The 25,518-nt window shown below is 32.7% G+C and overlaps 3 protein-coding genes across 5 annotated transcripts; 1 reads left to right on the forward strand and 2 right to left on the reverse strand.

The window, feature by feature from the left end:
- Positions 1 to 259: 259 nt before the first annotated feature.
- Positions 260 to 4,193, forward strand: LOC130807593 (peroxidase 6-like). The gene is made up of 2 exons (XM_057672860.1): positions 260 to 2,437; positions 2,982 to 4,193. Exons 1-2 carry the CDS (start codon positions 1,907 to 1,909, stop codon positions 3,513 to 3,515), a joined length of 1,065 nt encoding a protein of 354 aa, XP_057528843.1. The 5' UTR covers positions 260 to 1,906; the 3' UTR covers positions 3,516 to 4,193.
- LOC130807590 (chaperone protein dnaJ 16-like) lies at positions 4,193 to 12,704 on the reverse strand. 2 transcript variants are annotated; one of them, XM_057672859.1, is made up of 12 exons: positions 12,141 to 12,690; positions 8,918 to 9,041; positions 8,690 to 8,772; positions 8,455 to 8,566; positions 8,271 to 8,375; positions 6,865 to 6,915; positions 6,541 to 6,630; positions 6,350 to 6,458; positions 5,598 to 5,746; positions 5,471 to 5,524; positions 5,023 to 5,252; positions 4,193 to 4,927 (listed from the first exon to the last, which is right to left on the reverse strand). In XM_057672859.1, the coding sequence occupies exons 1-11, from the start codon at positions 12,308 to 12,310 to the stop codon at positions 5,028 to 5,030; spliced, it is 1,272 nt and encodes a 423-aa protein (XP_057528842.1). In that variant the 5' UTR covers positions 12,311 to 12,690; the 3' UTR covers positions 4,193 to 4,927; positions 5,023 to 5,027. The 2 variants fall into 2 exon arrangements, with proteins under 2 accessions (XP_057528842.1, XP_057528841.1); XM_057672858.1 differs by having other exon boundaries at positions 4,193 to 5,252; positions 12,141 to 12,704.
- A 3,739-nt stretch (positions 12,705 to 16,443) lies between these two features.
- On the reverse strand, positions 16,444 to 24,444 carry LOC130807594 (actin-related protein 2/3 complex subunit 2A). 2 transcript variants are annotated; one of them, XM_057672861.1, is made up of 11 exons: positions 24,296 to 24,444; positions 22,897 to 23,076; positions 22,387 to 22,453; positions 22,060 to 22,267; positions 21,279 to 21,448; positions 21,091 to 21,168; positions 19,436 to 19,574; positions 19,260 to 19,351; positions 18,665 to 18,721; positions 16,849 to 16,920; positions 16,444 to 16,763 (listed from the first exon to the last, which is right to left on the reverse strand). In XM_057672861.1, exons 2-11 carry the CDS (start codon positions 22,956 to 22,958, stop codon positions 16,707 to 16,709), a joined length of 1,002 nt encoding a protein of 333 aa, XP_057528844.1. In that variant the 5' UTR covers positions 22,959 to 23,076; positions 24,296 to 24,444; the 3' UTR covers positions 16,444 to 16,706. The 2 variants fall into 2 exon arrangements, with proteins under 2 accessions (XP_057528844.1, XP_057528845.1); XM_057672862.1 differs by having other exon boundaries at positions 22,897 to 23,126; positions 24,296 to 24,429.
- Positions 24,445 to 25,518: the final 1,074 nt, after the last annotated feature.

The raw sequence follows: 25,518 nt of genomic DNA on the forward strand, positions 1-25,518 counted from the left end.
AAAAGAAAAAAGTATAGTGTTTTTAAATTTTAATAGGGTAAAGTGGAATTAGTAGAGGTAAGGTATGAAAAAACTAAGTTTAATAGGGATAAATTAGTAAAGATAACATACAAAAAATAAAAATGAGACATTTAGATGGAATTTTGACCAAATAAGAAAATGAATAGGTGGGAGTAATATATATCCAAAATTGGTCAAAATGTATGTATCATTAAACCAGATTATTTATATATATAATAGAATATTACGTTGGTTCTCAAACATGGATATAATCATAAGAATAGAGCTAGACCATATTATATAAGCTAGCTGCTAGCCAAATACTTGCAACTTAATTAATACAACATATAACACAAATTAAGCACAAAATACAATTATGGCTTATTTTCAAAGAATTATGATCCTTATTTGCATTATTATTGTACTAAGTGTAATCGTAACCATAGATATGGTTGAAGGGAAAGGTGGTAGAGGTTCTTCATCAGGTGGAAAGAGTTCGTCATCCACGAGAACCACATCAGGACGAAATTATCCTTATTACCATGGAACAACAACCACAACAAGATCACATAGCTCTCAAACCTCCCCTATCTATTATCCTTCATTTAACATCTTTTTCTTTGTTTTGTCTTCTCTTCTTTTTACCTTTTGGTTTTAATGACATATATTCACTTTCATGAAATTTAATTCTTTTTTTTTTTTTTTGTACTTGTATAGAATTTTAGGGGTGAATCTAGAATACAACATACATATATAATTATTTTAATTGTTTTTTTTCTTATATATATGTTACATTATTTGTTAAGTTGTATGATTAAGGCACTCTTTTTGTCTTTTTGTTTGCCCCACTGTGTAAGATAGCTCCATTTCTCCTTAATTTCCTTATATAGAATTTTGTTTCCCTTAATTATTACTTTTTGATCTCTCTTGTTCTGTATAATCATTTTGGTAATATATAATAAGAAGAACCAAGCTTAAGACTTTAATTTAAAATTATTTTCAATAAACTAACTCAATTAAAAACTTAAGTAGAAAGTTGAGACCTCATAATATATATATTATATATTTTAATACGTCTCTTCATATGAGAGCCCTTAGGGCTTGACATGTAAATGCAGCACAAACTCTCATTTTACCTTGCAGTGTGAAATATTCCACTTGAATTTAAGGAGTGGTTGAGATTCGAATTCATAATCTCTTGTCATGTTTGCCTTTGATACCATGTTAAAAAATCAATTAACCAAAAATTTAAGGTAATGATTGAGGTCTATGATATGTTATATTCTCTAACACTTGAGAATTTATAAATATACGTGAAAAATCCAAAACCTCATAATTATCATATATAATTTTCCTAAATTTTTTATATATATTATAGATGCACTCCGCAATTTAGTATTGTTTAGAATGTAAATGTTATTTCAAGATATACGTTACATACTCTATTTGTAATATAAAGTTTATTTTACTTTTCTTTAGTATGTCCCACCAAATTCATTCATATTTATTTTTTTTCTCATGATTTACTTTATTTATTTAGTTTTAATCCACAAATTTACATTTCATCCTTTAATACAACCAATATTCTTCTTTCCACTTACATGACAATTGTAAAACTCTTTTTTTTTTTTTAAACAACTCCAAATATATCCAATCTCCTCCTTTAATCCCTCACATCCACAAACCCTATTCTTTTCAAATGTTCAGTTATTCTATTACCATCTATTTTTCCCTAATCAATTTCCACACATCCACAAATTCCATTTCCTCCACCCTGTTGAATTTTTCAACTAAATTTCTAAAAACAAAACCATAAAAATAAAATTTCATTAAAAAAAATAACCCTTAAAATAAATATTAAACCAAAAACAAAAACAATAATAATAAAACAACGCCATTTTTTACAATGGCGAGGTTACTATATTCATCAAATAAAACAATGAATTTCATCATCAATATCAAATTCTCTCATTTCTTTTTTATTATCTTCCTTATTCTTCCATTTATTGCTCTAGCAAAAGATTTTAAAAAACACCAAATGTCTCTCACAAAAGATTATTATAACAAAACATGTCCTCGTTTCGAGGATATAATGAGACAAATTGTAACCTCAAAACAAGCCGAAACACCAACGACTGCAGCTGCAGTCGTTAGGGTCTTCTTCCATGATTGTATGGTTGATGGTTGTGATGGTTCGACACTGGTAGCGTCGAACCATTTTCATGGTATAGCTGAAAGAGACGCAGATATAAATCTGTCTCTTCCAGGAGATGCATTTGATCTGGTAACTAGGGTTAAAACTGCCCTAGAATTGGAATGTCCTGGTGTTGTTTCATGTAGTGATATTTTAGCTACTGCTGCTAGGAATCTTATTAAGATGACTGGTGGTCCTAAAATTGATGTTCTTTTTGGACGTAAAGATGGCCTTGTTTCTCAGGTTTGATCCTCTTCGTGTTTACAATTATAAACTTCAAATTTATCCTCGGATCTACAAGCCATGACCGAAATCATTTAATTAAAGACTATAACGCAAAGATAAATCTAAGTCCAGACTCAGGTTATTTGATCTAAAAACAACATATTAATCTTGAGTTTTATAACATAACACAAACGAAATCTATGAAATAATATATGAGCAATCTAAATTTCACTATATATTAGTATTCTAAATTCGCCCTTATTTATTATGATAATTAGATTTCCATCTAATGGGATATTTTGATTTAAATTTGAATATAGCAGTGCATCAAATCTATAACTTTGTATAATGTGACCTTGGGTAAGATTGATGAATGAGAAGGTAACGAAATTTGGCAATACAAGAAGTTTTTATAAAATTTTGTGCAAAATAATTTTTGAATTGACTATCACTATTTTTTTTATTTATGCTAGAGAATTTATAATTAAATAACAGGATCACCATCTAGACAGATTCGAACATAGATTTACTAACATATTTACGCATTGTTTCCTTGTGCTAGGCTTCAAGAGTGAAGGGAAATTTAGCCCTTCCAAACATGACTATGACGCATATCATAAACATGTTCAAAGTAAAAGGATTCACAGTCAAAGAGATAGTTGCTCTAGTAGGGGCCCACACAATTGGTTTTTCTCATTGCAAAGAATTCAGCACCAGGATTTTTTCCTACAGAAAAAACCAACCTGTAGACCCCAAAATGAACCCCAAATATGCTGAGGGGCTAAAAAGATTGTGCGCCAACTACACAAAAGATCACACCATGGCCGCCTTCAACGATGTAATTACACCTGGAAAGTTCGATAACATGTACTACAAGAACCTCCAACGTGGGCTGGGCCTACTCGCAACGGACCAGGCCATGGCAGACGACCCTAGAACCAAGCCCATTGTCGACCTCTACGCTGAAAACGAAGATGCCTTCTTCAACGACTTCGCTAAGGCGATGCAGAAGGTTAGTATGCTGGATATCAAAACTGATAAGAATGGAGAAGTTAGACACAGGTGTGATACGTTCAACCAACAAAGTGGAACTTGAATATGGGATTGATTTTATTTATTTGATTTCTTGTGTGTAATATAACCAATCATCTTTCTAACTAAATGAAAATTTTCTTATTACATTTGCATTTCCTGGGTTTTTTTGGTTGATTGTATTTGACTCGAACTAATATTTTGTACTTCGTGTGTATAAAATAAAAATAATTAAGGCCTGGATTACTAGCATGATAGAAATAAATACAAATAGAAAGCAAAGTACACAAAGTATTGTATGAGATGATTTTATCGAGAGATGTGTCTAATAGATGGATTAAATAGTCATCCCATACATATTATGAGAATATAGGCTCCTTGTTTGAGGTCGTCTCACTGAGAAATAGTCTCTTACAAAAGTACCATTTTGAACAACTTAAGGAATTAGAAACTATCCTAGCCCATTTCTTTGAGTTCATATGTCTGAATGACATTTTACTGAATAACTAGGAACATTTTTGTAAAATTGTGTCTCTCTATTCCATGAATTTGCAACACCATATAGCACAAAAATTAAGAATGGTGGGACACTAAATTTGTATGAACGGTGTAATAAAGAATTGAAACTGTGAATGTGAATAGGGGTGAACACGGTCCAGTTTGGTCTGGTCTAATACTAAAATCAGACCAAACTAGAAATTCCTTTGAAAATTTTTCGAATCGAACCGGACCGTTTAAATCACCAGACCGGACCGGACAAAACCGTTTTATGGTCTGGTCTACGGTTTTTTATTTTTATATTTTTCATCCAAATTAATACATGCATTTATGCAAATATTTCACACCTATAATTAATACATATAATAATTTGTAATTAGTTGATAACGTCAACATCATTCAAGTATATATTGCTATATAAAAATAATTACATCTTAAAATATCTAGTAGCAACTTAATTTTTTAAATACAAAATTATGATTTTTAACCACAGTACGGTTTGCGGTCCGGTCTGGTCTGAAAAATAAAAAAACGAGACCAGACCGTAAATCGTGGTTTAATTTGAAAAAAAAACAGACCAGACCATTTAAATCGTAGACCAGACTAAATACTAAAATTCCGGTTTTGTTTACGGTTTAGACCAAACTTTATTCCGCTAAAAAAATCTTTCAAAGTTTAAGGGATTCACAAAAAATAAAGTGTTGTGAAATCAAAGAGACGGATAGCGTACATGAATAATATTATGGATTTTATAAGATGCAAATTTTCAAAACTCGGAATACATGAAATAGCAGAAGGATCTCTTACAAGAGGATAATAAGGAAAGCATAGAAACAACAAGAATGAAATTTTATAAAAGAAATGAATAACTAGAGCTTTACAAAGGGCGGTACCCAGTACCAAATCAATAGGTTTCAAGACATGCTTGCTCCATATCCTGAACCTTTGCGAAAAATTGCAGTCACAGACATGTATAATCTACGAATCCAAGCATCTGGATTAGATAAAATCCTCATAGCGCCCCATCTGAATATATAAGAATAAGCTTATAACATTATCACACGGTAACTTACAGTGCTTAGCATGGCTTCCTTTTATCGACCTTTAAGTGGATATTGAACCATTTCTTCTTCTTCAGCCGATCCCTAACAGGCTTCCTTTCTTTCCAGCTAGTTGAGTATCCTTCTTCCTTAGGCTCTTTTGTTGAACTCGTCCTCTTGGTTTTACTCAAACTACGCTTTATCGGAGGAGCAGCTGTGTACGAGGCATGGATTTCATTTCGCTGTTTTAGAAGGTCATCAATCTGCAAAACCACGTTTCCAAATGCACGGATGAGTTTGTAACTTTTTATACTGACACAGAAATGGGAGATACCGAGATGTTTTACTATAGTCAGGGTCTGGGGAGGGAAGAAAGACAACAACTCATATCCTTTCCATAAAGGAGAGTGCGGTCAAAGATTTTTTACTAAAGATTTTTTTTTAAATAAAAAAATATGGAGTATAAAAGTCCCAAACTTACGGATTGCATTTCTTTTGTGTATCTACTTGTCATATCTGTAAATTGGGCAAGAACCTACACAAATAGCAACATGTAAGAGAAGAGAAGAGAACAGTATACATTACATTTAGCAAGAGGAAGCAATTACTTCTCTGTATTCACTCTCGAACTTTGAGATTTCCGCCCTTTTCTTTAATAATTGTGCTTCTACATCTCTAAGATCATTCTTTTCTTTCACAAAAGGTGATCCACAAAGAGCCTCGATTGTGTAGCTCACACTTTTAAAAAAGTTGTCGCCTGTAAACATGCAAGAATCAAAATAATGTTAAGGTCCCTCTACTTACGGTTTCTACTTTCGACATAGGATTTTGAGTGTTCCACACTGAAATTCACTTTTCAGTTGACCATGGAGATTACCGGTGATCCGTAAACATGAAATTAAAAACGTAGGCTCCCCAAAAAAAATGATTATCAAGATATACAAAATGTGCTGCAAGGGGGAACCTTGATCTGAAGAGTGGCATACTTCTAGTACAACCAACTCGTCCAACTCAAAGTGATGTCAAATGACAGCATTGACGTCTTTTTGTATCCGCCACAGAGAGCGGAAAAGGGGTTACTGAAGTATTGCACAAGGAAATACTCCCCCCTTGCCTTTGAATTTTCTACACATCTAAGAAGCCTTTACTTTGATTTGTTATGTAGCAAATTCAAAGAATCATAAAGAGTAATAATTGTTGATGGGTAAAGAGAAAATGGGAAAGCAATTTTTACATTATAAACCTAAGCTAAAAGAAAAAGTGTGACTTTTTTTGACTACCGAATAGAAAAATCAGCTATATGCGTATAAATAACAGAATTAAGAAAGCACAAAATACCAGCACTTATAGGTCAACCTACCATAAACGGCAAATACATGAGTTCCAGCTTTCAGTTCAGTCAATTCACACTGCTGAAACCCATCTAGCTTTTTAAAGAAGGCTGCATCGGGATCCTTGGCAGCAGCCGCCTGCAATGTTGGCAACACAGAATAACATATGATTGTTTCAATTGAAGTAAAGAACTGAAACGTAATACTAGAGATCACTCACCGAAATAGCTGCACGATCCAACCGATAAACAGGGAAGCCAAGGAAAAACATGCCGGCAGACGTAACTTTTCTAGTCTTGTTGCTGTCTTCCTATGTTGAAGGGAGCAAAACTTTAGCACTTTCAAAAGATTAACATAGAGATATAAGCTTATCTTTGTCCAATGATAACCTTCAAATAGCCTCACTTGTAGTGAGTTAAGAAACTAGCACTAAATTATAAAAGACCGAAAATTACGCATCTGTGCTAACAATTATCCAGGGCAGGCTCACCGAAAGCTAAATTTTAAAATTGCTATCGAAGTTGGAAATAAAGAAGTGAAGTACCTGTAGGGCAAGACTTAAACCACCATTCTCTTCCTGTTCAAAATACAATAGCTGCACGAAAGGCAAACTTCAGTAAGCAGAAATGAAATTGTCATAACCAAATATCAAGTGACAATTTCAAAGTCAATGTGATGTCACTAGAAAATAGCAAGTATTGGAGATCAGAAGCCATATGCTCCGAATATCAGCCTCCAAAATAAGCAAATAAATACTTTTAATCCATAGAAAGGGTATTTTCTGAAATTAGCTCTTTCTAACACAGTTGAAATATATTTTCGTCCTTTTCAAAAAGTAAGAAAAAAAAAATCTTCAGCAAGACCTATAAGTGTTGGCAACTGAAGAGTGATTCAATGAATATGTATTTGATGAAGATTTAGTTTAGCGCCTGCCGGTCTACCTCCATTGTGGGATTCATGAGATACAAACTAAGGAATTCATGGTCATTTGGAAGGTAATAGCTTTCTCGGGTATTTTATCTATGATTCCAAAAACAGGTAAAACCTTTCCTCGTGCTGCAATTATTCTCACTTATCACCTTTCTCTCTCAGCTTCATCCTCGCTTCCAACACTGCTACTACTATCCTTACCACCGCTGTGGTGTTGCCACCATAGTTTCTCTCACTAATATATCTTCTCTTCATTGCCACCAACCCTCACCGCCGCTAACAATTTCTGATGAGCTGCAGCAGACAGAATGGCAAAGGACAGAAAAATCTTGATTCTGGGTAGATGAAATCGGAAGAAACTTCAGACTAGAAAAGGCAAATTCAAAGCCCATTGAATAAAATATTTGCAACCTTATTCTATCTCCTCTACTTATCTCTTCTATGCTTTCGATTATCTTAGATCTGCATATTTTGATGGTCGTTTATCAGTGGCACTTGGATCATGCTGGCTGTTTGTGCAATGGTTTTTGCTGTGGTTTCCTGTCAGTGGGATTCGGTTGGTGTTATAGCATTGCAGAAGCGATATATAAAGGTGCAACTTTTACCCTTGAACGATGCCAAACTAATAGAGTTCCTCTTTGAAATTTCCTTCAAGATTTATCCCCATAAATATTACTCTAGTAGTCAGTCCTTAAAATACAAGCATGCCCTCAGAGTGAGAAATCAATACGTTTGCACAGAAACAAATAAGAAGAAAGAAAACCGAGCTCTCGCATATTCATGTCATATCATTGTGATTTAAAAAATTTCCCATGCAAACATTGACCATCACTCAATATGCAGTTACATATGAAAACCACTGGAATGGCAGCATCATACAAACATCAGTTCAAGCTCTCGCATACAATGCTAGGAATAGCAGACATTCATCTGTTAGTAGCACTACAGGCTCGGACCAGCACTAAGCACAATAACTAAGAAGTAAGTCAAATCAAAATAATGTGGCAGTATAATACGAACCTTAAATTTACTTTTATCAGATGATTGCACACGGCAGACAAGTCCACCCTGCACCTCCTCGTCAGTTATTGTGACAGAGTAAAAATGGGCAGATTGTTTTTCTACCTGCAAACCAGGGTGGAATTCAATTAGCCATTAGAAAAGATCAGCACAGAGAAATGATTGAAACATGCTTCATTTGTACCTTTCTAAACAATGGCTGACCCAGTGGAAGAGGGGACACAGAGACCCTTCCATTCAATGCCTCTTCTAACACTGTCGCTGAAACTGTGGTCTTGATGGGCACACCAAGTTTACTGTCCAAGAAAAAGGAACAAAACCAGGAGTCAGACATACAAGGAGTAAGGACGAAGCATCGGAAAATCATGAAAACGGATTTTAAAATGCATAAAATCCAAAAGGGGGGATATAGTAGTAACCTAAATAGTGCTGCAAACATTGTATTTACAGTTCCCAAACTTGAAAGATCGAGCTCAAGTTCTTGATTTTCACATTCAACAGCCTAATTTACAAATTCGAAATATTAGCCAACTAAAAGAAAAACAAAAAATCATTAATAAAAAATTCAAAATTACTTTTACAACTTCACTTGGGGTAAAAAAAAGAAAAGTAACATCACAATTCACATGCCTTGACAAAATGCTCACCTCAAAACCAGCTGCATCATATTGGCGTCTTTTCTCAGGATCTGATATTATGTTGTAAGAGAATGTAACCTCTTTGAACATATCTGCTGCTTTAGGATCATTTGCATTCTTATCAGGATGATACCTTTACAGTTACAACAGTAGTTTAATTTGACCGAATAATAATAGCTACAATCATATATGACAACTAACAACTGCTTCGTACTTTTTCATCATCAATATTGTTAGTAGGCTTGCTTTTATATTCTATTTAAACAAACAAGTCATCATTTACACTTTATATGACTAGTCACCGCCTAACTTGAGATTCTGTAACAGAAAGCACAGGGGCAGGCTCAATTCAGATTCTTTAATCTCTCCTTATTTACTGATTAATAAGACCTACATCTTCAAGTCTGCACCAAGCATTGTTTGCAGTATATAGATAAGATTCCCCATGTATCATATTAAGTGCGACTTAAGCTTTCGTTCTTGCTTATGCTGCAATCACAAAGAGGTTGTTTCCGATTGACCCCCAATGGCAAAAGTGCAAAAGTCAAACTATTAAGATTGGTATACGATGGATAGAATACTAAAATTTAACATTCTCCACTAGATTTTCCTGATTGATGGCTTTTTAACAAGGTATTACGAATTCAGATATACTCGTATAAAAGGGTTAATATTCTATTGAAAAACTGCAAACAAGGTCTCCTGCTTCTTTCTCCAAGTTTTCTCCTTCCTTTGATTCCTTTGAAAAAATCCACGATGAGATCTCAGGGATGAAGCAACAGATCACTTAAGCTCTTTGACATCTTTCAATTTTAAATAGTTGGATAAACCCATAAAGTCAGAACAGCAAAGCCAACCTTCATATTTGGAAAGTGATTAAACCCTTAGCCCACAGTATAATACATAATTCCCCGGAACATCCACGGAACACTTCACTTTTCACCTTTCCAAGCAGCAAAATTGCTTTATGCAATCCTATCTCTAGATCCATATAAGCCCTAGACCCTACCATCAGCAATATTCAAATTATCACTTTTAGTAACTCATACTTCCTCTGTTCTAAAATACTCGGTATATAAGACATAGTGGTACTATTTATCTTTCAGCTTATTTTATATATTGCGGCTAATGTGTTTGAAGAAATATAGTCAAGTGGAATCTTGTTTGAATCGTCTAATTACATACTTTTATTATATCAAATTTTTACATTTTTAGTTAAGAATAGATATAAATGATTAAATTTACATATTAGATTGCGTAAAAAGTGATATGTAGCAAGTATAATGGAACAGAGGAAGTGTTGATTATGACAAAAGCAACTTCCATGTAAGTGATGAGGTGTCCTATATTTTAATATAATAAACTCATGGACACCTATTGTTTTATTTTTACAAAGTACTAATACATTTACCAATTAGTTTCAGATCAGGGAAAATTGCCATAGCTTTAGCCCAATCTTTCATATTTGATTATCACAGTCACCTTAAGATAAGAGTCCCTTCAATGTAATCCAAAACACTTAAAATGTCACTATGACCACTCAATACAACAAGAAACAATCAATATACACAACAGCATAAGTACTAACGAGCCAACATTACGTCTAATTGGTCACCAAACTTGCATGTTTGGTATAGCTCACTCTCCTTTTTAAGGTGCAGGTCCAATTAGTTGTAAAGATAAGGAATGTATTATTATGCGTAATTTTCTTGTTTTCATTAAAACTTAAACTCAGACAATAATGGTCAACCAATTGCACACTATATACTGATACATTGAACCATTCAAGCCCAACAGTCCAACGTCTAACTTGGGCCTCCATTCCTTTTCTGCTCAAAAAAACCAATTTTTCATAATACTGTTAGATACTAACAGTAAGGCTTCAGATGTTATAAACATTCAGCACACCTTGAAGGTGTAATACTTTACAGAATAAACACCATATAACCAATACGAGAGTCTCTCCTTCCAAACCAGTAATGAGAATTTAAAGATGGAAAGTGAAAATTGAGTTTATGATTAATAAGTCCCTTCTCAACTCTCTAGTATCCCTTGTCCACGTATGATTTTTTCTGTATTATTTATTCCAATATACATTATCAAGAGTTCAATACATGTAAAAAGATTTGTGAATCACAAATCAGGCATTTCCATAGTTGAAATAATCTCAAGCCCTATCAAGAATCCAATAATTGTTCAATTAAAAGTATTTTTCCTTCCAATCACAGAGTCATTGCAATTGGAACCCTAATGAACCTGATTAATCTACCAATTAATCTTGGAAGCCTCAACTGAAGAAAGATCAAAACTTATAAGCTGAAAGACACTTGTACTCATTCTATAAACTGCAACCAACTCTATCCTTCTTTAATACCAAATGAAATACAAGTAGTTTCCAAATTTTTCAATCCACCAAACAAGGGGTACTAAATTCCAAAATTCAATAAAGATTAAAATAAACCCATTAAAACCTTTTTTTGAAAAAACTGAAAATCCATAGAAACCCTTCAGCTTAACACTTCTGAACGGTTGGTTTGCAATTACAACAGTCCATAACCCTCCAAAAGCTGGGTCTCATCTTTCAAGATATCAAGTTCCCATCTTTACTACATCCCCACCAATAATTCAATCAATAAAAAGAGTTAAATGAACCCATTGAATCATTCACCCCAAACACTTTTATATTGTTGATTTTTGCATTTACCACAACCCACAACCAAAAAATACCAAACAATATACTTTACTACAGTTAACTCTTTAGGGCTAATTGTTATTAGTTCATTTGAATGCCATCAATACCAAACAATATAAGTTCCCATTTTTACTAATCCCACTAATCACTCAACCAAAAAGGATTTGAATATATCTATTGAATAATTCTCTCAAAACACTTTTAAATTGTTGCACTATTAAATACCACAACAATCACCAGACTCCTCTCTAAATCCACCGAGTTGCCGCCTTTACAACATTTCCACCATTGCCTCAACCAAAAAAATAAATTTCATTTTAATACCATCAAAACTAAACAATTTCCACCATTAATTCTAAATAAATAAATAAATAAAATCTCCATTTCCACTCAATAATTAAAGAAAAAAGAATAATAAATTTAATAACCCCTTATGAAAAACAATAAATACCCATCAAAGTCAATAAGCCCAACCAAAAAGAGGCATTAAACTCGGTAACATAACAAATTTCTACAAAAGAAACTAACAAAGATACATACTTTAGGGCTAATTTGCGATAAGCAGATTTGATTTCTTGATCATTAGAGTTGCGAGAAACACCCAGAACTTCATAAGGGTCTCTTCTAAATTGTTGTTGTTGTTGTTGTTCATGTTCTTGCTTCTTCTTTGAATCAATTCTTTCTGGCTTTGATTTCTGAGCTGCAGGCATTTTTTTGCAATTGATTTGGAGAAACTCTCCGCAAACCAAGAAAAGAAACCTAGAAATCTACACTTTTATAGTAATGAAAATCACCCAAAAACACAATGATAATGCCAAGAAACATCATAGATTTAGCGGGCAAATAAATGGGATTTTGAAAGTGTAAAATTGCTATTTTAAAAAGAAATAAATTTTAAGATATAGTTGTAAGTTGGGTTTGATTATAAGAAGTTGAACATGTAAGTTAACAAGCTGGAGTTGGAAAGAGAAGAGAGAGAAAGATGGGACAGAAGGAAAGGAATACGATGAGTAAAACTTAGGAGTAGGTGAATTTTTTATGGGTTGTTCATATAAAGAACTTGAGCTTTCAAATTTTTTAAATTTTGAAAGCATTTCTTCATTTTAAAATGTGTCATGTTTGCAAAATGTCATTACTTCTATTGTGGTAGGGAGATGCCCATGGGCCGAGTTCAATAGATGCTTATAAGTCGAATTTGAATCACATTCAATAAGATTTAAATTTAGATTCAAATTATTTATGTATATGAATTCACATTTGAAGATATAGAGTCTAAAATTTTAAACTTGAATCGAAACCTATTATAAATTTGATGGATTTAGATCTTAACCAAATCTTTAGTTCATCCTAAGAGGGACTTAATATAACTATTTACATTTTATCCTTTTACATCTTTAAGGTCTAATAAGATCTAAAATAAATCTATACGTTAAATATAGGTCTAATATTAGTCCAAACAAACATATAATATATGGGTTTTAAATAAATCTAAAATTGATTATGAATCTGGTCGTGGGTCGAGTCTAAGTTTAGAGAAAGTCTAGAGTAGGTTAGTAAGGTATTAGTATGTATTCTCACAACCCATACCCTAATATTAAAGTCAAAATTATATTTATTTATTAATTATATATTATCCTGGTTTTTGGAATTTTTATATGCTCGAGGTTTTCATAAGCATATAAAAGTTGTACTCATTATCTTTCTCTTTTAATTTTTCTTACTTTTATTTCAACTTGATTTAATATTTCGAGACGCAGTTATAGATTTTTTTTATGGAGCACTTCATTATCTACACTAGAAACGAATTCTCAATGAAATATCGTCTTAGATCAAAACCGTAAGTATATCATTATGGTTTAACTTTCTACCTAGTCATAATTTCAAAATTGAGTGGTAATTCAAATCAACATAGTTATAAAACTATTCTAAACTTGTATATAGATGTTAGTAGTACAGAAATTCGGTAAAAGGCGACTAAATGAAGCAACGAACCAACCGTAAAGTGAGTATTGATATTAGTACAAGTGCAACCCAAAGCATTACAACAAATTGTTACTTAATTTGTTTAAATTGCCATTATATAATTTGTGACCGAACTATATTAAAAAAAATATTTTATTATAAATGATTAAATTTGAATAAAATAAAAATAAATTTTTTTGTTAACAGAGATTGCGAGTTATAATTTTTCTATGTTAATAATTTTAATTAATACAATGGAAAATATATGTGCTGAATTAGTGATAATCACCACTTAAATTAATTTTCTTTCTATTATATATACTCCTATTAGATTTTCTAGTCATAAAAACTAATTAACATGTGTAGAATGTTTGGCAACTCTTGGCTTTTCTTTATGTTTTCATTTAAAATCTTAATTATTTTTAGCAACCTAAATAATGGATTAAAATTAAAATTGATCTGGATATTAGTCTTATTAAATTAAGGCATTTAATGCGTTGTAGATTACAGATTCATTTGTACCCCATGTGATGGAGAGTGGGCAATGTGCAACTTTACGATGCAACATTGACATGTAGATATTTTTAATAGGTTATACTCCTAATTAAATATTTATTATATCATAATTTAAATGAAATGAAATATATCATTTTTAATGATATTAAGTTGGTAATTATTACTCCGTATGTCTTAAATATAGTTAATATTTAAAATTAAAATTTTTAACTTTTTATAAAGATATAAGTGAATATAACAAATGTTTTTTTAATAAAACTTCTAATTAACTTTTGAATTTTTAATTGCTAGCAGATCACACAATAAAAAGATGTGTTTGATACAACTATTATATAGACTACATGAATTAATAAATTATTTTCTATGATATATATATAACATATATATATATATATATATATATATATATATATATATATATATATATATCCATTAAGAAGGGCTTGAAAATGAGAAGGGTAAGAAGGACTCTACACCATTAATTTCACTAAAATAAAAAAATCTATGGTCACGATTGAGCAAAAAATTCATAATTGTAAAAGTAACTATATTACACAGAAAGGTAACTATGAAATAATTTTTAAAATGTTCTTAATTTATAACATAGTGTATTTTTTTATAACCAAACAAAATCAAACAATTTTTTCTCACCTTTCTCATTTTAAAATCCTTCTTATTTGATCATATATATATATATATATATATATATATATATATATATATATATTCTCTTTTTCTATTCATTTTAATTTTCTACTATCTCAGCTAGTAAATGCATATAATTTTTCTTAGTATTATTTTAAACTCATGCACTCTAAGTCATCTTTGATAATTTCTTGCTTTTTTTTTTAAGTCTTTTGAAGTTTAATTTTTTAATCGCTCTATACATTTTGGTTCAATCTTGGTGAATTAAATAAAAATTTGAAAAAAAATAAAGATTAGCAAATGACCAACGAGGAAAGAGAATGAAAAATGAAGTCCGTAATCAAAGCAGAAAAGCTAGTAGGCCATTGAGAACGGATTTAACAGACAATTAGTAGGCCGGGGATTGGGGATCACTGATCACTGATCACACAGCAGGCATTGGAAACTAGATTTTGAATTCATACACTTACACTAATTATTTTGATTTTGAGTATTATTTTACATGACTCCTAATTAGTAGGAGTAGAATATGATTTTGCTTTTTCACCTTTTTGTTTTACTCCTACTAGGTTTGCTTTCAAGTCTGAGGTAATTATTATTGTCTGACAAATAACTCATATTTTGTCTGTTTCATAATAATACTCCCTCCGATCTTATGAATTAGTCCCATTTGCTTGGGCACGGATATTAAGGATTGTGTGGGGTCCATTAAAAAGGGTAAATAGTAAAGGGTAAGTAGTGAAGGATAAGTAGTGAAGGGTAGTTGGGTAAGTAAGGTATATGGAGGTATATTCGTAATTACTTGTGTGAACTAAGGGTATTTAAGTAAAAAAGGATTGCCAAAAATAGAAATGGGACTAATTCAAAGGTTTTGCCAAATAAAGAAATGGGACTAATTCATAAGATCGGAGGGAGTATTAGTTATGTTTGTTAGAAATATAAATAAAGATTAACTTTGGAACAAAGTTTATAAATTTCTAACTTTGTTATTTGGGTATGTTAATCAAAAGACTTTTAACATTTTTGCAATTCTTATTAGATTAATGGACAAATGAAATTGCCCTATCATTTTCCCAACAAATTAGAAAAACTTTCCATAAAAGGGAAAGATTTAAATCAACAAAAAAGAAAACCTAAAACGAAATATGTAATCATTATTCTAATATGGATGGAATATTAATATGCTAGCACAATGTTTGTTGACAATTAAGTGGAAGGTTAAAAGTAAACTCAGCATCATACACATTATCTTCCGCATTGAAGCTATGAGTCTAAAATGATAAGATGACTACAAACAATGACTTGCAAATTAAAATGCTAAACACGCATAGGCAAGTAAAATAACAAGAAAAGACAAGGCCAATCATATAAACTAAAAAAAATATAGATTATAATCATTAAGTCAGAAACAATAATCATAACAAAGTAAACTAATCAAATGAAATACTAAAACATACTCTACAATGTTATTTTGAATTAGATAGGAGTAAAATTTAACTAAGCTAAGTTTAATCAAGTAATACTCCTAATTATTGAATTTTATCTTGTTTTACTGATTGCTAAATAGTTCCTCTTAATATATGCTTCTACATAGTGGCATAGAAAACTCCTTATTCAATTCTTATTTTTATTGGGAAAAATATTTTGAAAGATAAGTTTTTTCTGGCTAATCTAGTAATTTTCACTCAACGTATTACACAAAAGTCGCAGCTTTTTTATCAACAAAAAAAAAAAAAAAAAACTTATCATAAATATCTAAGTTAGTTTCGACACAGGCTTCAAGTATCGATATCTTATAAGCTTTCAATGGCAAGAATCAACCTAATTACCAAGACTAGAAAAAAATGATGCATTTGCCGAGCCGGGTACTACTATCAAAAAAAGGAGCTGGCAACCGAGACGACCCAGAGCCAAAGTAATCCATTGCAAATGTCTATAGTTCAATGAACCCAAGATTACCTCCAAATTTAATCATAAAACTCGTTATCTCCAGCTGGCGGAAGCCCTTGAATTTGAATTGCTCCGAGATTCCTTCAGGCTCTAATAAATCATAGAGATAGAATAGTCAGGTAAAAGATTATATGTAATTGAATTACATGTTATATAGACAAGCAGTGCAGCTAACCAGTCGCTTGAAGGACGTTTTAGTCCCGACTTTCTTTGTCTTATCAGGGTCTGACTTAGCGCGATCTAGTGCCTGTGAGTTGCAAAAAGAAAATCGTTCAGTTGTATCATCAGACATACTAAGGACACAACAGATGGTTTCGTCAGCTGTCTTTAGTGGATAAGAAACAGAAGTAATAAATGAAGTCCTAATACCCACCCACTTAGATCCTAGAATATATGTTTACGTATAGGTTCTGTTTTCCAGTTTTCCCTGCATTTGCATAAGCAAATCTGCATGAATTTAACTACTTTTCCTCAATCTAAGTGGTAGAGATCTAGCAGTTTGTGTAATAGGTCCGGTTGAAATCAGCTTTTATGTCACATTCAGACTGTACAACAATGACACAGCCTTATTCCCAACAATATGGGGACATCAGATACATTCAGACTCAGACTGTTCAGAAAATTTGTATAAGGAGTTTATTCATTTTAGAAATAAAAGATAGACACCGACAGCTCTAGCACTTAAAGTTCAGATAATCCGATACAACTAGATCTGAGATCCAAAGAATACCTCCATCAAGCCAAACCTCATCAAAAACACTCGGGACACTCTATTTAGCGGGGTCATTGGCAATGACATTATTCACGATGACAAAAGGAAAATGAGCACTTGTCCAACACCATTAAAGAGGCTAGAGCATCATCAACAATGATTTGTAATGGATCACCCTACACATACTCATTTGCCAAGCCCGAACAATCAGTTAAGCATCACCTACGATGTCCACCCTAGGCCAACCTACGTTACGAAGTTGTTTGCTGATTCGATGTTGGACAACTGTTTGTGATGCCCAACTGATTTCTGAAATTGTCTAGGAAAAGGAAGCAGAAAAATCAACTGTTTGATTTCTCAATAAATGAGCCTTATTTTCTCTCCACTTTCCAACAACCTACCACTACTGGACACTGGTAAACATGCCCACCCATTTATCCAACAATTATCTTTATTATCTACAATAAAAAAGCTTCCTCAATCTCCACTGACAATAAGCAGCTTCTTCAATCAACAAGAACTCCAAATTAAGAAGTTAAAACCCATATTCGACCACCAAGGCGCCAACCGAAGCCAAAAAGTGCACACATTCTACCACCCATCAATAAATGTATTGGTGTTTAATGAACTCTCTCTCTCTCTCTCTCACACACACACACGCAGACACACACAAAATATTGAAATTGGAAGCATAAGAATTGGCAGCCGTGGAAAGTATATATGAGTGCTGTGTTTTAGCAGTAGAGAATTTCTTTGTAATATATATTGCAGGGTGTAAGGAAGGAAACAGTGCATAAAAAATTAAGAAAACTGAAAAAGAAAAGAGGTGAAAGAGAATAAAAAAGATAAACAAAATGCATGCCAAGAGGGCCATGGAAGCCAATTCTCTTTCCCTTTCTCGAGTCACCTCAAACACAATATTGCCAAAGCCTTAATCCCAAAAAACGGCCTTTTAATTACAAGCTTGGGTCACATAGTCATGTCATCAGATTACAAGCATTCGTAACAGGTTAGCCACTTTCCAGAGATATTCTGCATTACATGCAATATAATACATCTTCATAACCATGTAAGAAAACAAGAATTACAGTCCAAGAATACCGGATCAACAGACGTCAAATAATTGTGCAAAATATTTTGAGGTGTCTTTTTTCTAACACAATTTATGTCTTACCCAAGTGGTCATGACTCCCTATATTGAAAATTCCAGTCAAAGTAGCATGACAACTAAAGGCTACCGGTGTAAAAGGAGTTCTACACTCGGTGCAAGAAAGAATACCTCAATCAAAGATTCCACACGACGCCTCATCCGAGTATGCATAAACCCTTCAGAGCACTGATGAAACAAATGAGTAAATTTCAAGTAAGATACAACATCAGGAACTTAAATGTAGTTTACAAATGTTAAAGGAAGCTGAGAAATGGAATCTCGTAGAAGATCATTAGACTGAAAGCCAAAGGAATCCAGTTTGGCCGTTAGTTTCAGCTCGTCAAACATCACAAGAACAAGTTATTATATGGTACTCACAAGTCATTGATTTTTGTGGCAATGCTCTATTTTATTAAAAGTCAACATCACACAACTGATAACATATCAGGTTAGCATAATATTTCTTAGTGTCCTTTTCCTTTTCCTCTTTCTAGGGATAGTGAGTGATAAGAATATAGAACAGGACAGCCTCCATGTATAAGTAATATTTCATAATCTCTTAACTGCAAAGACTGCAATCAAATTCAAGTAGATGACATAGCAGGCATTTTTCATATATATGATGTTGCTATAGAAGAGATGACAATATTTTCCACATAATTACAACAAAGGAATAAGTTTTAGAGTCAAAAAAGGAGATAATAGTGGGCTTGAGAGACATCACCTTGACATGGTAACTCACATATGCATGAAAAGTCAACAAATTCCAAACAGTTCTATCAATCTTTCTGCCGTCAACATGGCGCGGAAAAATAACTGAACATTAACACGAGGTCCAGTTAAATTTAAATACATATATGCGTAAAAAACACATGGTATGCAACCAGTGTCAGAATATACCAAGGGAAACAAATCCAGCATTTGCAGATAATGCTTCTTCAGGGACTCCCTCAAGCTCTTCTGGTGGTGAAGGTGACCATTGACAAGATGGAGCATTATTAAGCCCAGGACCAGCACTGCGCCGCGCCTCGACAAATTCCTAAAATTTACATTAAAAGCTATCACAGAGCAAGATCATGAAGCTGTCTAAATAAAATGGACACTTGTTGATTAACGACCATGACATTACCAAAAGCCAAGTGCATTTGGGGGCTTTGGTTCGATGAAAATTTTGATTGTTTTCCCATTAATCACCAATGTTTGATCTCAAACAAATCGAAGAGATTATGCAGTAACAATGAAAATGCAGCCTTTCTCGATACTAGGTAGAGGCGTTATCTATACTTTTCTAATGTAAGAGTTCCCCCTCAAGGTGCTTTGGATCGTTTAAGATTCAAAATCTACTTTAAGATTTGATATATAACTGCCCACACAAGATGTACAAAGCACATACAATCTTGAACATGAACAATATGAATACAAATGTGATAATATAGATATAACACAAAAGAATCTGCTAAGTTCTTTGGTACAAATGCATATTAGACAAATTCTGAATTTCAATCATGATTTGACTGTTCCCATCATCTACAATTTGTATAGCAAGGAACCCCTTAAGAAAATACATTCAAAGTTTAAAGATTTGTGTTCGTTAGATTAACCCATACATCTTTTCATCAAACAGAGACAATGTTCCATGAAATTGTGTTTTCGTAAGCCTGTTCCACCAAGTCTAGCCTAACTGCTCGGTCTAGCGGTGCACGTCAAGCTAGAGCACTTGGTCGAGTGTGAGGCTAGTCTGCTTCCTCTTAGTGTCATTTTCTTTGCTTAATGTTATTAAGCACTTGCACAACACTTTAGCATCATATTTATGATATTTGTATACTAATACTCTGAATTATACGACAATTTTCACCGATTCATCAATTATTAACCTAGTTTGGTTTGATTTCTTTTAGTTGAAATGTTTGTTCTTGTTTTCTAATTCTCATTCCTGTAGCCTCCCTTAACTCCTCTCTCCCTCTCCCTCTCCCTCTCTCTCTCTCTCTCTCTCTCTAAGTGTACATTCTAGTTATGCTACCTTCATCCGTTGCTTTAACAAAGAAAACAATATCATGTATTCTAGTATAGTGTTGCTTCTTATTTCATGACTTTTCACACGGGACACAAATTCATATTCACCATGGAAAAATACGGATACATTGAATTTTGCACCTCTTTTGAGATATAACTTGCCCATGGTTTGATGTTCCGTGTGTGAGCGTGAATCCTCCCTTTGTTTTCATCTCTTCTAGTCTTCTGTGACAGGATTATAGGTATTGGAAGACTGTATGTGTAGTATGGCCACGAGATGGCAAGTGTAAGTTTTTGCAAGTGGTGTTTTAGTTGAGAGAAAGCAGGCACTATGCTAGTGGAGGGTAAGGGAATCCAATACAGCAAGGGATGGAAGGGATATAGGAGAAAGTGGGTTAAACGTAAGTGAGTTCCTTTTCCATCTGTCTTCCCATAAAATTACCAAACTAAACAAACTCACAAAGTGGAAATATATCATATATTCCCATCACGTGTACTTCGCAAAGATCAAACTTACAAATCTGAAGAATGAGATGTAGTACCTGTAGAAAAGAAGTTGCAAGAACTATATCTGTGGAATCCTTGAATCTCATAGGATATATAACAGTCACTTTATCAGTCTGCCATTAGAAAATATCTTATTTGAGATAGATTTGTAAAAAGAATACATGAAAGAACTAAATTTGGCTCGAAACCTAACCTTTATAGAGAAAACTAAAACACAACTCACCTGAGGAAAAACAAAGAATGATTCGTTAGGCCGATGCACTAGAGCAACTATTTGATCCATACCCGGTGCAAGCCCCCTTGATGCTAGATGTTTTAGGATTACCCTTAAAGGTGCACCAAGCACCACTTCTCTTACAGAAGCAACCTTCATCAGCAGAGCCTGTCTGGTGTCTGAAAACCACAAGCAGAAAACTGTCATAAGAGGGTCGCTAAGAAAATGACAGGATCAGGGAAACAAAAATCAAGAAGCAAGCTAAAGAGTTCATCCATGATGTGTATGTTGAAATAGTGGACCGCATTCCAATAAAAACTCAGATATACCAAATTATTCAACCAAATTCAATTAGAACGTCGAACTCCACATCTGTCAATATGCAGATACTTAAGTGTGTGTAAACTCGTACACTACATGCAAATCATTAGGTCAACCATAACACATAATGTTAAGAATCCCTCACGAAAAAAATAATACCACCACAACCTACCATAAATACCAGTCTAGCCTAAATAAATTTCTAACGGTTGTTTTACTTTAAACCATCATCACACGTTTTACAAGAAAGCTACTCAAGGAACTTAACCAACTTGATCAAGGGAGTTTTATAAAAGTAATAGTTTAGAAAAAAAAACCTATCGCAACATTGAGGGAATAATGGAGAAGCCACCATCTAAATCATACAGATAGACACAAGAAATTTTAAGACAAAGGCATGTTTAAGATGATATGATTCAACTAGTCACAGCAAGATCATAATGACCTTAGAAAGAAGAACTCGTAAGACCTTCATCTGGTGAGAGCTTTGAGAAGTTCAGCTTCAGTGTGAGATTAAAACCATCTTTAGGAGGATCAAGAATTTGAACCACGGTTCCATATGCCGCTTTTACAGCTTCAATGGCCCCATAAGGCAGTCCTCCAACAAACATTGCTCCAGGAGGTGGTGTTGGCAATGATACTGACAACAGCAAGAGATGAGGGTTCTTCACAGAAGTCTGTAAAATTAAAAGAAATCAAACAGAGGAGCAGAAAACAAATAAGTCAGGCTTGTTCTCTAGTATTTTTCTATTCAAGTTATTATCAAATACAGTAATAAGACCTCCAAAGACATTACCTGGACATTGAATCGTACATCATCAAACTCAATCCATTGGCAGTCCAGTTCAACGCCTTTGTCAAGACTATAACACACCACAAAAGAGGAATTATGAAAGACAAAGGCAAAGCAGTAAGAAAGTAAAACTATCATCGACAAACATAGAGTGCTCTACCCTCTGATTCAAATCCATGACAATTGTACATCATTTTCAATTTCTCTTCATAGCTACGTTAAAAAAATACTGGTGGTCTCAAACACACGGTATTTATCTAGCGTAAGTGAGCATCCCAAAGGTAATTAAGTAAGATTTCATATGCAGAAATATAAGAACTATTGCATGAATTCCATAAGGTTTATAGCAAAGAACACATCCATAACTTTGAGTTTGGAATTTACAAAAAAAAAAAAAAAAGAAAAAAAAAAAAGAAAGATTTTGAGAGCTGAATCTCTATTTATCAAATGAAACAGATAGTGTGTAAAGTCTTTTATGAACTTAATCACTAAGGAGCAAAACTTAAAGCTTACTTTTGAAGGCGATTGGTGAGGAGCTGAAGAAGATATTTTGATTGGGACTGCAGAAGTATCATTTGATTTAACCACTACCAAACTGTAACTTTCTCAGTAGCAAATGGTAGTGGATCAAAGGAAGCAGCGCTCTCTAAAACTTGCTTCAAAAGCTTTAAACATTCCCAACATCAAACTTCTCTGCACTTGTCAACTCAACATCATAAGTTCCTTTTCCTAAAGGTAAATCCCTAAATGCCAACAAAGTTTACAGAATCCAAATAAACTAACAAAATAAAGGATAAAGTAATTATATTTTACAATGAGCGTATTGGAAACAAAAATTTTAATCAATTGTTGTAAGAATAATGGAAGTAAAAGGACAGGAAACACCTAGAGCATTCATTTGTCATCTAAATCTTGCCAGGTTGAATAAATAAAATAATATTATTTAAAATATCACAATTACAATACTCGCATAGTCTCATATAGAACAGATTTAAATCTGTTGAATATTGAATAAATAAGGCAGACTTATCAAACATTGGAGAGAAGATCAAAACCCCCAATATTCTACTGCTGGAAAAATGAAACAATCAGCACAGAAAAAATAGCTTTAGAAGTAAATCGTGATCAACATTATACTAGGAGCTCAGAGCTCAGAAGATATGTTTGCCTCACTTCTCTAACCAGAGTTAGTTTTCTTCTGTGGGGGGCTTTGTGCACTATGAGCATTTGAAAAGGGAATACAAACTGCTCTTATTGTGCAACCTTTTGTTGCCTATTTTCAGGCTAAAGACAATGGTATTCCAATAATTACTCTCATCTCCAACATGCACTCAACCTTAACTTCTTCATGCTCAAGCTCATATTAATTAACAGATACTCACTCGAGCATCTCAAAAATTAATTCTTGCCTCAGCATTTCTAATTTCCAATGAAGCTTAAATTCAAATACAAACTCATGTACAAATGTAAACTAGTGATTCCTACAACACTTGCTCCAAAACCAATCACCACATGCATCGAATGCAACAAACCGATTGACATGAAATGTAATCATCAACCAAATACCAATCCATGAATCAATTCAATTATCTTTGACCTAAACTATTCAAATTCTCAAAAAAAAAAACATTACATTCCCAAAATCGAGCAAAAACCCTAATTTTCAAACAGCTACAAACTAATAACCGTAACTTTCAAACAGCTATCCGGTACCGGCGTAATTAACCTCAAAAATATCAGATTGAACTCAAAAATTGACTATCAAGCAAATAATCAACGAATTTTCACCATTGACAACATAATCAAGCATTAAAACAGGGAATGTGATCCATAAACAAGAGCAATACAATCTTTAATAAATGTTAGGGATATGATTGATAGAAAGGAAAGAAAAAGGAAGAAACAATCTAACCTTGGGAGAAGCAGGAAGATCGTGAGAGGGAGAGATATGATCACTGATCAGAGCAGAAATGATGGGTAAAATCGTGGAAGTTTGTGTTGCTGTCCTTACGCGTTTCATTACAAAAAGAAATTATTTTTTCTTTTGTTTTTGTTTATTTAAGAAATAGCGTATATGGTTTTAAATTTCAATAAATGGATCTCGCTAATGAAGGATTTTCAGATTGTTAATAGAAATATAAATCAAATTTATTTAACCTTTAAATTAAATGAGTTGGGTTTTGTCTAAGTGGCAACAAGACGTTCGTTAGTAAGAATACAAAAAAAAAAAAAAAAAAAAAAGCTACTAAACAAAGAGATTTGGGTGTAGTCTTAGTGGCGGTAATTACCTTATTATATTTGCCATATTTTAAGCAGAGGCAGAATAAAAATACATATTAATTTTGAAGGTTTTATTTATTTTATATTTTTTTGGTAATTTTGGAGTCTGAAAGAGAAGTAACTAGACTAAATCCAAGGTATTGTAAAACTAACGCCGACTAAGATTTGAGACTCGTTAAATTAAGAGGTCCTATAGAATTGGACACCTTGCACATGTCCAGAACCACTCTTGTTGCCAAGCGAGACCTAAGTTCACTTTTCATTGATTTTCTTTCTCGGCCTACCTTGTGACCCAAAAAATAGTAAATTTGAATATATTTTAGACTTTAAATTATATAATCATCAATTATATTACTTAATATGATATAAAATTTGGAATTTATCAATAAATATGTTATATTTATCTTCTTCTTTTTTTTTTCTAAGTTCACTTTCAATTTCAAATATATTACTCCTATTATTGTTAACAAATATAAATATATTATTATTTTAATTAGCAAATATAAGATAGAACTGTTAGTCAATTTGCATTAGTAAATTGATGTCACTAAACGTTAATTATATTAAAGAAAATGGTATTTTAAATAGCAATAAACTTTATAATCATTAATTATATTATATAAAGTGGCGTTGTTTAAATTTATCACCAAATCATGATCAATGGAAGTAATTAATATTTTACATAGGGCTATAAATATAATCATCTTTTTTTAATTCTTAGTTAACTCAAAAAAGAAGATCAAAATTAGTTTTATGAAATCCTAATAGAATTAAATATGGACAGTCCGCTGATTTAGGAAGACCATCATATACATCACCTATTGTTGTTTTGTCTTCTTAGTATTAGTATTATTA

The sequence above is a fragment of the Amaranthus tricolor genome, chromosome 3 (genome assembly GCF_026212465.1).
Source record: "Amaranthus tricolor cultivar Red isolate AtriRed21 chromosome 3, ASM2621246v1, whole genome shotgun sequence".
NCBI lineage: Eukaryota > Viridiplantae > Streptophyta > Magnoliopsida > Caryophyllales > Amaranthaceae > Amaranthus > Amaranthus tricolor.